Source organism: Coloeus monedula (assembly GCF_965178545.1).
Source record: "Coloeus monedula genome assembly, chromosome: 6".
NCBI lineage: Eukaryota > Metazoa > Chordata > Aves > Passeriformes > Corvidae > Coloeus > Coloeus monedula.
The window spans coordinates 7,595,275-7,610,409 of NC_138786.1; the positions used below are offsets into that span (position 1 = coordinate 7,595,275).

Sequence of the window (15,135 nt, forward strand, 5' to 3'; positions counted from 1 at the left end):
GCAGTTACCAAACAAGAAGGTTTGATAATCAAAGGATACCAAATAATGAAGTTGTAGTTTCTCAGTAATACTTGTAAGTTTTACCTGAAGAATGTATGTGCTTTTGAAAAAAGAATAAATTTATCTAGAGTCTAGATTTACCCATAAATTTAGATAAAACAGGTTTGACTGTCTTGCCTAATGGTGTCTCCTTTTACGTAACAAGGCTATTTGTCATACCCTTGATAACCTAACCTTTGTTAACTGCTTGGAAACTATCAGCAGAGAAGTCAGAGCCTTTGTTGTAACCAGGATACCTTCTTGCCAGCTCCTGCTTTATCCATTACTAAAGTGCTAAACAAAAAAAAAGTAAAGAGGGAATTGTTTAAACTCATTATCAAAATCAAATGGTGTTCAGTAACAAAACCAAAAAAAGACTAGAAATTGGAAAATGAGAAAAATCTTATTTCCTTCCTTAAATATTGTGACAAACATGGCCAGAAGGGTAATGCAACTTGCTTTTATAAATAGTGTTCCTACAATATTTTTCATGTTCCTATTTATGTAAGATGGGTCAAATTCAAGTAAACCATTAATATTTTAGAAAGAGGTAGAAGAGCACCTGGTTTTACATTTTTAAAAAATCTACACGCGTTACCTTTTTTTTTTAATTCTTTCTTTGCTGCAAATCTCTCTCTGGTAGATTAATTGAAGATCTATTTTATTTGTTTGTTTTCATTTTGGGACCCCTTAATCCTGCTAGTGCTTTGGTTATTTTATTCTTTTATCCACTAACTTTTAAAAACAGGTTAGTAATGAATCAGAAATGAGCAAATATTTTGATTGCAGTATATTCTCTGGCAAAAAAATTTATCTGTTGTGATAATGTAAAGACACAGAGAATTTTGGCTACTGTGGGGGCTAAAGTTCACCCTGTAAACTGACAGCTGCCAGGCAGTGTAGATAAAATATTTAATAGCCATTCCTTTTGCAACTAAACACTAGGAAAGTAATGGACTTCACAAGTTAAACTTCCCTGTTTGAGGTGCTCCTTTTTTTGTATAGCAAGGCAGACTTTGAAATATGAAATATCGTGTTGAGATTATATACTGCCAGTTAATTTTCAGCTCTGAATTTCATAAAGAGTATTCAATTATTAAGGTACTCCAGTTTAAACAGTAGCCTTCTAGGGTACTAAATCTGAAACAAAAATAAATAGAGTTTAATTTGGAAACTCTCCTTTGTGTTCATATCAGAGAAAGTTCATCTCTTAATGTTTTTTGACACTGAATATTTCAAAACTCAAATTTATTAGGACCACATGACTTTTTTTGATTGTAGATGTTTATAACTCAAGTATATTTGGGGGCGGAGGTTGGGCTGATGCTGTTTCCTTAAAGGAAACATAGAATTTTGAGTTGCAGCAATGGTCCAAAGACAGATCATTGCAATTCTTACATGCTTCTCAGAAAAGTTGAATTCTCTCCTGGGCCAAGGGATGAAAGCAAGTTTATTTGGGTTTATTCATCAGTAAAATGCATTTGGATAACAGTCTAGGCTTTTAGTAAAGTAGTGGGAATCATTTCATTAATGTTTGGGCCAGGTGGTCTCTCAAGGTGCCCTCCAACCTGGGCTCTTACCAGACCAGATATAAATGATAGAGCAAACAACAATATTTTTAGAGGCAAAATTTTCAAAATAACCTGTCATATTTCCCAAGAAGTATAGCAAGAGGTTTGAATCCTCAACCCTTGATGGTAATTAGTGAGACTGGAAGAAAATGTCGAAACCAGAAAAGATAGAAGGGCATAAGCTGCAGTGAGGAACCTGCATCAAGCCAAGACAGCCAAGCCAGTATGCTCCATGGGATTTAAGAAAACAATATGTGTCTTTTAGAAGTGAGCACCTGAATTGCTCTTTGAAAGTAAAGGGCTGCTAAGTATGACAAGATGATTTGCTGAACTTTCATTTTGTTTTAAGTCTGCTTAAATCCATTTTTAGCCATCAGTTTGCTTTTGTTTGTTTTTCTGAATGTTATATTACATTTTCTAAACAATACATAGAATAAATACTACCTCGCAATTTTGCTGTCAGGCAAATAAAGCAGTGAAAATAGAGGAAAATTTTCACAGAAAGTCAACTCTGTTCATCAGGGCATTGATTAGGTATACTTGGAATAACAACTGGGTAGATCTTTGTCAGTTACAGAAGATTAGTACTGGGCTGTAATGGTTTCAACTTTAAGTTGATACATTAAATCATTAATCTTCTAGATGTAAGTGAGCCTGACATAATTAAGTTATCTTAATCCCTGGAGATTTTAGCTTTCACTAAATGTCTGAGCACTGAACTAGTTAATATGAAGCTATCACAACTGCTTATAATGTCAACTTTATTCAAAGAGTTTGGGGTTTTTTTCCTTCTCTGACACTTCTTTTCTATATGACACGTGCAGTGAAAGCTGTACCTGCTCATATTTATTTTTTATACATCTGTTAGAGACATATAGGAGAGTATGAAAATGTGTAACTAAAATATTTCTTCTTACCAACAGTAATATGAACAATGGTTATGCAAGGCTGCTTCAGTCCATTCAGAGGATCATTTCCCAGGAAGGCTTTGATGGCTCTGATCCCCAGGTACTGAAGACCCTCATACTCCTCTTTAATCCTGTAACTACTGTTTTCTGGCTTTTCAGGAGTGGCACAAGGTCTTGGACCTTGTTCCTTAATAAGGAACAAATTGTTTCTAAGCATTGCTAAAGTAAAGAACCAAAATAAATAGCGTTGTTCATGTTTTAAGGTTCTTTTGAGTTTTTACCTGTTACAGATATGCAGGACCATGCAAGAAAGAAATGTAAGACAGCATTAGTAAAATGCATAATGCATTTTCTGTGCAATTAGCTAATAAATGGATGGCCAAATATAATGTAATTAAGCAAAACACATTTTCCCCTGCAAGATTTGTTTTTCAAATTATTGCTTTAGCAATAATCTGTTCAAGATTATTGAGGTTAAACATTTACCCTTAAACTTTCAGATTTTTTCATTGTTGTTTTACTGGACTGAATTTTTGAATTAATTGAACAGTGGTACCTTTATTTAGTGAGCATTGAAAGAGAAGTAAAGAAATAAGAACGGTAATTCAGAATTCAGTTTGCAAATCAAAACAGCTTTTCAACCTTCCAAAGATCTCTGTAGTCTTTATAAAGCATAATATGAGTAATCAGAAACATTTTAAGTGTAAGGACATAATCTGATTTGACTGATTTTCTAATTTGAGCAGTGCCCTATCAGTTATTCTTTGTCATATTCAGTAACATGGAAGTCCTTTGGAGTTGATGGAAATAATATAATAAACTGTATATATTGGTGCTAAATTGAAAGATAATTATTGTTGCACGATAGAAATTTTCCTGCAGTAGAAGTCAATTAGTATAGACACTGGAGAGCCTGAAATTATTTAATACAAGTCTGTGTACCAGTCCAGTATCTTAGGAATCATTTTTGCTAATGCTGGAAAGGATGTTTTCGTGTCTAACAGTGAGGTTCAGGAGCATTACCTGCACAGAGCACTGGTGTGTAAATGTCGGTTGCTTGTGCTCAGCGCTCAGTCTCTGCTGAGATGGCTGGGAGGGTTTGCCTTTCCTTCGGTGGCAGTGCCAGTCTGGAGAAGGCCATTGGTCCCTGCCAGGTCCCTCTCCCTCGCGCTGTGGTAGCCATGGCAACAGGCATGTGTGTCATCCTCCTGTGCAGCACGGGGATGCTCCTCCTGCCTCAGAGCCCTGGGTGAAACGAACACCCTGCCAGCCTCCAGCCAGCAGACAGCCTCCTGCCAAAGACATTAGACTGTTAGTGCTTATTTCTCTTCATATATGTATAAGAAAATGAATGTTGTTCAGAGCCAGCATTTGGGGGTTTTTGCTTGCAAGTAGGGAAAAATTAAACATCACTGATTTTTGTTGAGCATTTCAGAATGTCTTACTAGTGTCAATAAAACAAAAACCAGAACTTTTACTGAGATGAATGTAAAAATATATGTGGGCTAAATAATACATATAAGTTTCCAAGGTGAAGCTTTAAAAGTTAGAAAAGTCATTTTTCAGGCCAGTTTATTGACCTAGAAAGCCATTAGCCCTATGTAGTTCTTTCTGTTTCAAGGGAGGTAATGCATATGATTTCCTGGAGTGGTTTCTATTACTTTCTTTTAATATTCCACTTTTCCCTATGCATCATCTTTCTTTGTACACTCAATTTTGTACATTTAAAAGCCTTCTTAAACATATGTCCAGACTTGAATGTAGTAGTGGCCCAGAACACACCTTGGATCTTTTGCCAAATCTCTGAGCAGTTCTCTGCTCTTTCGTATCCTCTTCTATTTACTGAGCCCTCAGAAGTGCTGTTTAAGTAGGAAGGTATGAAGATTGTAGAGTAAGGAGCAGCCTGTATTCTTCTGGACCTGTGTATAATTGCCATATAAAATCATAAAAGCTTCTGAGAAGTTTGTGCATGTATGCCCCCCACCCCCAAATAATCCTTTACCTGACTGGTAAAACTTTCAGATATTTTTGGCTACTTTCACAACAATATGCCAATGATACTTAGATTTACTCTTTTATTGGAAGAGGGGTGTGAAGAAAAGTGAGCTGAATGCGACTTACCCCAGCTGAGAGATGACACAATTAGGAAAATTAGTGCAAACAACCATTAGAGGTTTAGTAGACCTTTGATAAGATGGTCAGGCATCTCTGGGACCTAGTATGGTTAGTTAACATTAGTTTTATAGAACCATCTGCAGGTGGCCATTGTAGGTTAATATTTTTTTGACTGTCCTGCATGGCTTTGTGGACCTTAGGACAATAATTCCTGTTTGAGGTATGAGGATACAGAAAAGTTTGGTCGAAGTTGACCAAAGCAATACCTATTTCTTCACACTGACTGGAATACCTTTGCTAAGGTCTATTTGGAAAATCAGAGATTGAATTACCTATAAGCTGCAAATACAAGCATCAGGTTTACATCCTTTCTAAAACCTCCCAGTAACTCTTTGCTGCTGATCATTAAGGTTGAATCCTTTATACACTGATCATGGCATTAAGTTACACAGAATGGTACCTCTTTGTTTCAGAGTATTTTGGGGTTTTCATGTTTGACATCAGAGTTTTAATAGGCAACTATTTCCTTAACATTTCTTTTGTATACTTTGGAGCTCAAGTTGAGGGGCTTTCAGGGTAATTGTTGAAAATTACATGAAAAAAGTGAAAAGAAATTAGAAAATAAATCCAAGCTTCCACACTAATGTGAATATAAAAGACCTAGTGGTATATCTAAAAAAAATGTTATCCTACTCTTTACAGCACGCTTGTTGTGGGAGAATGTTAGACTTCTGCTTTTCTTATATTCCAGTTTCAGAATAAACTGTCAGGGCTGTGTGGGCCTGACAGAATTATACTGGTAGAAGTTCCATTACTGGCCAAAATAAATACATCTGACATTATCTGGTGTTTGAATAGCTTTATCTTTTACTACTCTTATGATTTGATGTTGTGAACTAAGCATCTGTCATCCTCTGTGCAGTAAGAGAACATTTTTTTTCTCTGTGTGTTGTTCTTATGGATGCTCCTCATAAGAAAAAATTGTTTTTCTCATTTAAAAAGTTTCTGTAAGTTTTATGTATGTTTGTGCTGAAATTTTGAAACACTGTAACACTTTCTGTGCCTGATCAATATCCATGATGTCTGGATAAAATAGTTTTCTTAAATGCCTGGGTTTTTTCTGTTGTTTAAATGCACATCATGAACTGCCTGAATCTGCTCTGATCTGAAGTAATTGAAGAATATTAGACTAAAACTTCTATTTTTGCTATTCTTTTAAAAACTGAACATCTGAGCCTAGGGAATACCCTACAGAGAAGTCAGATTGTGTTGTGTTATCCTGTTCTGTTGTCCTGATCTGCATACAGCAGTGTAAACAGTTAACTTTTCATAACTAAAGCCTAAAAGCCTGCAAACCCCGAGACTAAAGAATCTGCCAGAGCTGAAACAGAGATTGCTTTCCCAGAGACTGGAAGTGAATTGGCAGATCAGCTGCCTGTGTAAGACTCACAACTGGATAAATGCAGAGCCATGTGGTACTGACTGTGTCTCACAACCTAGGCTCTGTCTACCCAATATGGGTAAGGAAGCATTTGGAAGAGTAGCCTCTTGTCTTTTCAAAACCTTTCCTCTGGATTTCCAGAGCAGCTGTGCAGTGTTTTGTGCTTGATAGTTGCTGTTTATTCTAGCTGTTGGAAATTAATATCTACAGTTTATCAAAACACTTGTCTGTAGTGAAAAGTACCTGCAAGATTTTACTTAGCAAAATTAGTATTTATATATGTGTGTCTGTGTATAAATAAAGAAAGCTGATCTTTAAGTATGAACCCTGAACTCTAGAAATGTTTCTTTTATCACGTTGTGCAGGAAGTCTTTCAATAAGGGAGTTCATTGTCTTTCTCTCAGCTGTTGATAGCAAATATATATAAAATCCTTTCCAAAGATCACCAGGAAAGGTCACATCAAATAAGCAGAAATGAGAGTTGTCATTATGGGAGATAACATTTTACTTTGCATGAACAAGTTACAACTCTGGCTTCATAATCTGTCCCTTCAGAAGAGGAGCTTTATCTTAGCCACTGCCTCTGTTGGATGCTCCTCTGCCAGCCTCCTGCAGGGCAGCAAACTGGCTTTAGGTAGGTAACACATGGGACTGCTTAGGATTTTGTCTGTCAGGACAGCATAGATTCCAGTACCCAGTAGGTATCTAAAGCAGACCAGAAGCTCTCATGTCAAGGTGTGGTCCTTAAGAGACAGTTTGCTGATGTCCCCATCAGACTCTGTTTTTCCGCAGCTGTGGGTAAAACTTCCTTCATTAGTGGGAAGGAGTTGAAAGCAATGTAGATGATACTTGGAGACTTCTAAGACAGTGACAGGCCCATGTGTTGGTGAGGTAAGGCACTGACCTTGTTCACTGAGAAGGAGCAGAAAAAGCAAACAGTCAGAGTAGTCAGGTTATGAAAGTAATGCAGCAGAAAGGTGAAAATAAAGGGAGAAGTTGTGTTTGATTGCTCTCAGGCACTTCCAGCAGACTGTCTTAGAACTGGGAGAAAATAACTCTTTAACGTGTTTTTTAAGACAGTGATGGAGGAGAGAAAGGACATAAAAGGTCCTAGTGTTACTGGATTTTATGTCAGAATATACTTATATTTAGCTGGTAAAATGCAAATTAATAGTTCTCTGTATTTCCATGTGTCTATTACATTTGTACTTGCTTATCCAACATAGCATGATATCTAAGCAGTAAAAAAATGCCATTCCACTTGCAATTTGTATAAGATCGACTGAGATTACTGTGATTACATAAAGTACACAACGATTATGGATATGCATTCTAGAAACTGTATTCCTCCTAGCATTTAAGAAATAACAAGTGACTTCTTTTTTTTTTCCAATAGAAAAAACAAAGGAATGTTTTGAGGATAGGAATTCAGAGTCTGGGTTCCATATTGTGGGGTGATGACATTTGTTGCAGTGATACTCCTGAAGATACTCATAGCCTTACAAAATTTCTGTATGTTCTCCGTGGCCTGCTCAGGAAATCTTTGTCAGCCTGCATCATCACAGTGCCCGCTCACCTTATCCAGGTAGGAATGCTGCTTTTTCTGGATTTCAGAGCTGACACATCACTTAGCAAAAGTTTAAAGCTTATGGTAGGGAAAAAAATGCAATTTTGGACATTTTTTAAAGTCTTTTTGTTCAAAGGGTGAACTTAAAACATGACTATCTGTTACACTTTATTCTTTTGTGGGAGAGTTGTGCTGCAAAATCTACAAAGACCTAAGTATAAAATTATTTTTAGGAACAGTTTTACCAAGGGTCTTAACTCCTTTTTTGAAAGACTATCAGAATTCCAGAAACTATAGAAAAGCAAAGAAAATACCTATAGTGATCTCTTTTCCAGTTATTTTTTTGCAACGTCTCTATGCACTTTTCCAGTGCCTTCAAAATGCTTTTTGGACTATCAATACAAGGCTTTTCAGCCCACTGTCTTTATCTGTCTCATGCTCATTATGATGATACCTGATCTTGGTTTTAAAGCCAGGAACTGAAAGGTGCAGGTTTGCTCTGTAATTCTATTATCCTCTTGTATTGGGACCAGGAGCAATCCAGTTATGGCATCAGAGTTGCTTTCCCAACAGCAAAATGAGAAGCAATTAACAGCATTCTTCCTGATAGTATATGGAGACTTAAATGTATCTTCTGAAAATAAACTTTTTTAACAAAAGGAAAAATGTAGATAGTCTTCTGTTCTGCGAGTGGTAATGTAACTTACAAAAGCAAAATTATTATTCTCAGTGAACAGAGAACCTATAATTTTAGATATTTGATTTGATTATAGTAAAAAAAGTACTGGATAAAACCGCATATTATGCAAAGTGTTTTCATAGTAGGTGAGTTTATCAATAGATTAAATCCTGGCTTAGGTAGGTACATGACTCACATGTATTGAATTTTGCTAAAGGTCTTTGAATACCTGCAAATGTTATTCATTTAGATACCAGTGTGATTACTGCTTTGAAAATAATGAAGGTTGATGTTCTAGTTTTACCATTGTAGTCAAACGTGTGTGAATATTTCTCTTGCAGTACATACCTCCATCTCCTTACTTATTATTTTTAAATATTAGGTGGCAGTCTGCCTTCAGAAAGAGGGACAGTTAAATGTAATGCAAGAAATGGAATTTGTGCATGTAAAACTATCATCCTACTTCTTACACACTGGAATTGCCTGTCCATAACTGGGACATACAACCCTTTCCATTGTACTCTTCTTTATATATCATGCCAATAAAATGTACATTCATATTTTAGAGAAGTGCAGAAGTGTCTCTAAGAAAGACACTGAAGGACAAAGATTTTTGTTTGTTTCAAACTTACACGGGAAGTTGATTTTTGGTTTGTATTTATAAATTCCATATAGATCAATTCCCAGGGAGTTAGGATTGAAATTATGCCTCATTTTTTAAATAACAGAGTTTTTAATTTTAACAGTAAGTGCTAGAATAGTCTGAATTTAAAAAAAAGAATCATTATGTACAAAATCTTTGCTTAGCTGTCTTAAACAAGGACATTACTTTTTTTTTTTTTTTTTTAAATTGTGAAACTTCATGTATCCTTCTTTAAACAACGCTGTCATTAGGAGGAGCAAAGCTGCTGAGGGTTCCTCCTAGCCTACATTACTGAGTTCCCAGAGCCCTGCTGTGTAGTTGTTGCACTCTCCAAGAAGCCTGTTAAAGGGCCCCTGGGAGCATGTGTCCAGCCTCCCTGGCACTGCTTAATTGGTGAGGCTGGCGAGATGAGAGGACAGCCGAACATGTGCTCGCTCCGGCTCGCGCCGCAGACGGACCTTCCTTATAATAACAGCAGCTGCTCACATTCTCACAGCACAGCTACTCACCATTCTGTTGCTGAGGGGTCTTGCTGCATTCAGAAAGTAAAGAAAATGTCTCTTCTTTCCAACAGAGTGAGAGAGAGGGATATGTTTTTCCAAGTGTGTACGTATTTGATTTGATCAGTCAGTTCTAGCATATACTTTCTCTGTTGAATCTTCAAGTCAGTGCACTGAAGGCATTGAGAATTCACACTGTTTTTCTGAAGATGTCGTAAATTCCCCATTTTTTCCCTGAACTACTGTACCTGTATTTCCTAGGTTGTAGTTTGGCCCCTAACTAAATTAATCGGGTGGTCTCCAAGTAAATTCTTCACATGTATAATTTCTATGAAGGACATATAAGTTCAAAATCACATTTAATCAAAGTTTTGTCTGGATGACATATACATAAAAATAGTTCCATCTTTACCTGCTTTGTCATGAAAAAGTAGATTTTTAGTAGTGACATAACTTACCTTGTCTCTGTCAGTCTCCAGTACTTCAGTTACTCCAATGAAGGAGAAATAAAACAATTGGTAGTACTGATTTTTGACAGGGGCAATGTCTTTTCAACACAGACTAGTTCTGGATTTATATAAAGTATATGGATAATGCGTATTTATATATGTATGTATATATATTTTTTGAAATTGTTTCCTTTTATGTATTTTGCCAAATACTTTGCATGTTGTACTGTGACAGGGAGTTCACAAATTAAATCTACCTGGTTTCTTTCTTTTTCACAAAGTTTAATTTTGCCTTTACTTTTCATATATTATCTTTGTTCTTGGCTGGTGAGACATTAAAATGATCCTTCCTATTTCATATTTTCTGTATTCTGGTTTGTAATTTTTCTCATGCTGCCTCCTTAATCTGTCTCTAAACAGTCACTTTACCTTATTACAGTAACATGATACAGTAATGCTATTATTGTTCGTTTACTTTTCCTACATCCTCGTGTCTGGTTTGACTCTTCAGTGATTACAGAGCATTAAACACTGATTTTGTTCTTGATGTTTTCCCCTCTGTGATACACATGCACCAATGTGGCTCTTTCATTATTCCAGCAATTCATTGTCTTGGATTTAATAACTTGGAATTGCATTTATCCAAAGATAATGCTCATTCATCCAGCTTGGTGGGACAGTTCATGATGTTCTCTAGGGCTGTATTTTAGTAAAAGACACAAGCTTGCAAAAACCTTCTGTTTGTGCGTGGAGTTTTTTCAGAGTAATTGAAAGAAATTGTAGTCCACTAAGCACAGATTTTTTGGGTTTTATTGATGAAACTTCTAGGGCAAACAATGCACGAAGAAGAAAGAAAATTCTCTTTTCTCAACCACAAAAATAGGAATACATTATTCTGGAAGAGGGTTTCAAGAAAATGACACAAAAAAGTTATCCAATTATGAATTTTATTCAGGTGATGTGTGACAAGTTTTACTTGATTGATATTTTCTACCGATTGAACATACTCTTATCTTACACTGTCTGTCAGGTAATAAATATTGAGCTACTTACAAGTGTGATTAAAACAGTTGATGGAAGGTTATTTTTCAAGTCTTCCTAGTGCTTCTTGAAAATGCATTGTGCCTAAGAAATCATATGGTACATTTGAAAAGGGAAAATTACTTCCATTTTTAAAATCTAGCATTGATCAAGGAGGGCAGATTGACGAGGCATTTCATTTGTTGTTACAATTTCCAGGTTTAAGGAATATTACAAAAGCAAGTGAGGATTCTTTTTCTGTGTGTTGATAATCTGTGCATTTTAATACCTAAATTTAGAGAAGGAATTATTGTGCAATTGTGTGACTGAAAGGACTTTAATGTTGCTGGTCTATACTGGGAAAGCCCTAAATAAGAATTTAAAATATTTTCCCATTGTATTTTTTTTTTTTACTAGAAATCATTGGTAAATCCAAGAACATCTTTCCCTCAAAATACTAAATAATGTTTTTAATTCTATTCCTGTTCTTCCCAATTTTGTATCACTTAAATGGTATTTTTTTGAGTAGATCATTATTTTCAGTGGGGAAAGCATAGCACTTGTTAAAGCCATCCTTTATTTTGAACTCAAAGCTTGTATTACTGGTAAGGACTAAAAACCATATTAGTCAGCATGTACCAAGGGAAATTAATTGACTAATGAAAAGTCAGTATGAATAAGTCTTCTTACAGAACCTGTCCTCAGAGTCTGAAGTTCTGTTTAGCAAGGTATTTTTATTAATTCATCCAATATGTTAAAAAATTGATTTCCTACAGTATTAATGTTTTGATGTTTGGAGTTCACCGAAGCGCATAGGTTACTGTACATTTCAGTGTAGAAAAATTCAGAAACAAACCTTTTCACATCCAAAGCCTTTTGTGTTCACACTGAGTGATTTAGCAGCTAAACTCAAAGTCAGGCAATGGAGTGCTTTAGAATCCATTGCTAATATAGGATTATAAGATGTGAACTCCTATAGCTGGTGAATTTCTCACAGCTTGAAATCTTTATTCCTATGATAAGAACTAAGAGTGATTGCCTACCTTAGAGCTCTAACTTCTGAGAGTTCACTGGTCTGAAGTTGAATAACCTCCAAATGTATTTGATGAGATGGCTGCTGCATGCAGATTTGTATTGAGATCCAGTGTCATATGTTTTCTATATCATGGTTAAGGAAGCTTTCAAATTTTTCTGCAAGATAGAAACCACAAAGATTAAATGGTCATAGTATTTTTCTATATTGGGGGTTTTTACTTGCTTTTTAATGTTGTGTGTTGCTTTGTGTTGTATGTGAGAAATAGAGTTTAACAACTGTACAAATAAATATCAAGAGTCATAAGTTTATGACAGGTATTTTGGGTTACCCACATGATTTTAGGATATGAGTATTTTGGGTTTTAGACATTCATCAAAGTATCTTTAAAATTCTGATTGAGTAGGAAGCTCAGGGAAGTATCCTATTCAAAATTTAAATTGGGAAACAGTATTTTTTTTCATTTCTCTTATTGTTGATATATTTGCTAATCAAGCTGTAGAAGAAATAGAAGCATTTCATGGTTTCATAGGATCAGGTTTTGGTTGCCAACAGGCTGTGTTCTAGCACTATCACTTCTGATTTGGTAATAACTACCCATTTCAAAACCAAATAGAGTATACAATCTGCAGCATTTTTTGTACCCACCTATTAGTTATCTGTTAACCAAATTAACTGTATTATGATGAACAATCACTGTATGTTAAAGTTGCGTGCCTAGAACAGCCTTGTCGTTTTAATAAATTTTACTTTTTAGGACACTATATACACATCCTCACCATCTCTCTTTAATAAAAAAAAAAATTGCTTTCCCAAAAACCGTATGTTAAACTGGAGAAGTGCATGAATACATGCAACATTGTGATTTTATTTTGCATTTTGTGCATGTAAATTGAAAATACACCTATGAAAATTAGGTAAGATTTAGAACCAAATCTTTTAACTACAGCTTAGACCTAAACAGTTAAATATCCCATCACAGTATGGAGATAGTCATCTGTTCAAGCATATGGAATCTTTTGGCTACTGGTCTAAGTAGTTAATATAATGCCCAGTGTCCAGACATGGACACAACTGTTATGGAAGCAGAAGGGAAGAGGCTCATGTATTGAGCCCATTTGGACACTGATAAGTAAAGATTAGAAGAGTGACTTTAAATAATACAGGACAAAGTATTTATTGCTTTAAGCAAGTAATTATTTCAGAAAATGGAAGGTAACATAGTTTTTTCCAAAGCAGTATTTTTTTTGCTTAAGTAGAAGTCCAGGTTCTTGAGTGGGAAAAAAAAAGAAAGCCCTGTGACTCTAGCATTAACTATAGGGTTTATCTGTTCTGTTTCAGAACAGAGAACAATAATTTTGTGTAAAACTATTTTACATTTAAAGCCTTGCATATGTATTTTCCATCTTAAATGATTTTCACAGAACCAAATATTGAACTTCTATGCAATGTGTGCTTAGAAACATTTTGATGGGAACTTTCAGTGTTGTTTAAAAATCCTGAAGTTTCAGAATCCAATTCTACCTCTTTTTGTTTAGACATTCTCTATTAATTAGAATGTAATCATAATAAAAAGGAATACTGCATCTTTAATGATGTTTTTGTGCCTGTGTAGTTAAGCTTTAATGCTAGGGGAAAAAAAAAAAAAAGATTAAATTAGCCTTGTAACCTCTTTCTCTTCCAGACTGATGATGGAAAATAAAAGCTCTTAGCCACAGAATGTAACACTTAGAATTAATATTTAATTAGACCAGCAAACTGTACACCGTGGCTGAAAGCTTCCAAAGAGTTGTTAGTGCCACAATTGACCTACAAGTTTAATAATAACTCACTTCTAGGAGCAAGTGCCAGTTCAGCATAGTGGAGCCACTGTAAGAAAGTCCTGTGAGATTAAAATCAGCAAACCAAATGGCAGGCGAGGATTCCTGGGATGGAGCCTTCTGGAAAGCTGGGAGCTGGAGTAGCTTTTCAGCCAGGATTCAGATGAGAACAGTGGGCAAAAAAAGCTGATCCCTCCTGTTCTGGGAGCTTCTGGTTGTAGGCCAAAATCTTAGAACAGATTTTTTTCTAAGTGTTCTTACTGCAGCTATTAATTTATATCACAAATCAAGTAATGAATGGCTTATCTTCATCTTTAATTAAGTTTCAATACAAACATTATCACTGAATTCATTGGTCATGAATTTTTCGCGTGGAAGAAGGATACATTTTTGGTAGGATGTGTCATTTAGTATGTTTGTATTGCAGAATATTTAATTTTATGGTATTTTACTGCGACATAAAGGAGTTCTTGTTAGAGTAAGATATGACAAGCAATTTGTCGTAATATTATGAAATGTGTAAATTAAATATGAAATTAGTATACATTGTAAAATATAATCTTTTGAAGGTTAAATAGCTTAATCTTGTTTTTCATTTTATGAAGAATTAAAATATAAAGCCAGTAACTCTCCATTAGACATCCATCTGAGCCTTAATTCTATGGCAAATTATTCTAGTGAAATAGGGCACCATAAGTTCAAAAATGTGCAAACACACAGCAACAGACTGAGGAAGGAGCATTCTGCATTATTTATTGGCTAGATCCTAAATAATTAAAGAAATGCCTACTCATTAGTTAAAAATTAAAGCAGGGGAGGACCTTGCCAGCAGAGGGAGCAGTCATGTCTTTCCTTAGGTTCCCATCGTTTCCAGCCTACCCATCATTTCCACCCTACCTCTTCTTATTGCCCAGCCAGTTTCCCATCTGGACCCAGCTTTGCCAGCCTGCTCCTGATGACAGCCTATAATTTTAGACTGGATAAGGGATTAGTTTTTTAAATGATTTTAAAATTCAGAATCTTGCCACTCGATTATCAACCTCAGTTAGGTGTTCCTTTTGATACTTGTGTACTATTAATTGAAATAATAGTGCAGGTTCTTTTTGGTCACCTGGGAATAAAATGTGATTCACTGTTTAAAGACCTAAAGTTGCAGTGAGTGTTAGCCTTTCTAAATTGGTAAGCAAACTGCAGTGACATTTTTTTCAGGCAAAATGGCAACAAAGGGAACTCCTGAACCTTTTTCTTATAACCAGTGATTCCCAGTGGAGTCACAGAATTTTAGTTATGCCAGCTGGTCTCAAATATGTAATTTCAGCAGGTTTTTTATGGCTCTTTTGTAATATTACT

General features: G+C 35.4%; 1 protein-coding gene across 1 annotated transcript in view; it reads left to right on the top strand.

The window, feature by feature from the left end:
• Positions 1-15,135, top strand: part of ELP4 (elongator acetyltransferase complex subunit 4) — a gene marked incomplete at its 5' end in the record, with an annotated part of 136,575 nt that overhangs the window by 36,577 nt on the left and 84,863 nt on the right. Inside the window, 2 exons of the mRNA XM_082282817.1 lie at positions 2,534-2,618; positions 7,471-7,659. Of these exons, the coding sequence (XP_082138943.1) occupies positions 2,534-2,618; positions 7,471-7,659 (274 nt within the window). The remainder of the gene's footprint in view (positions 1-2,533; positions 2,619-7,470; positions 7,660-15,135) is intronic.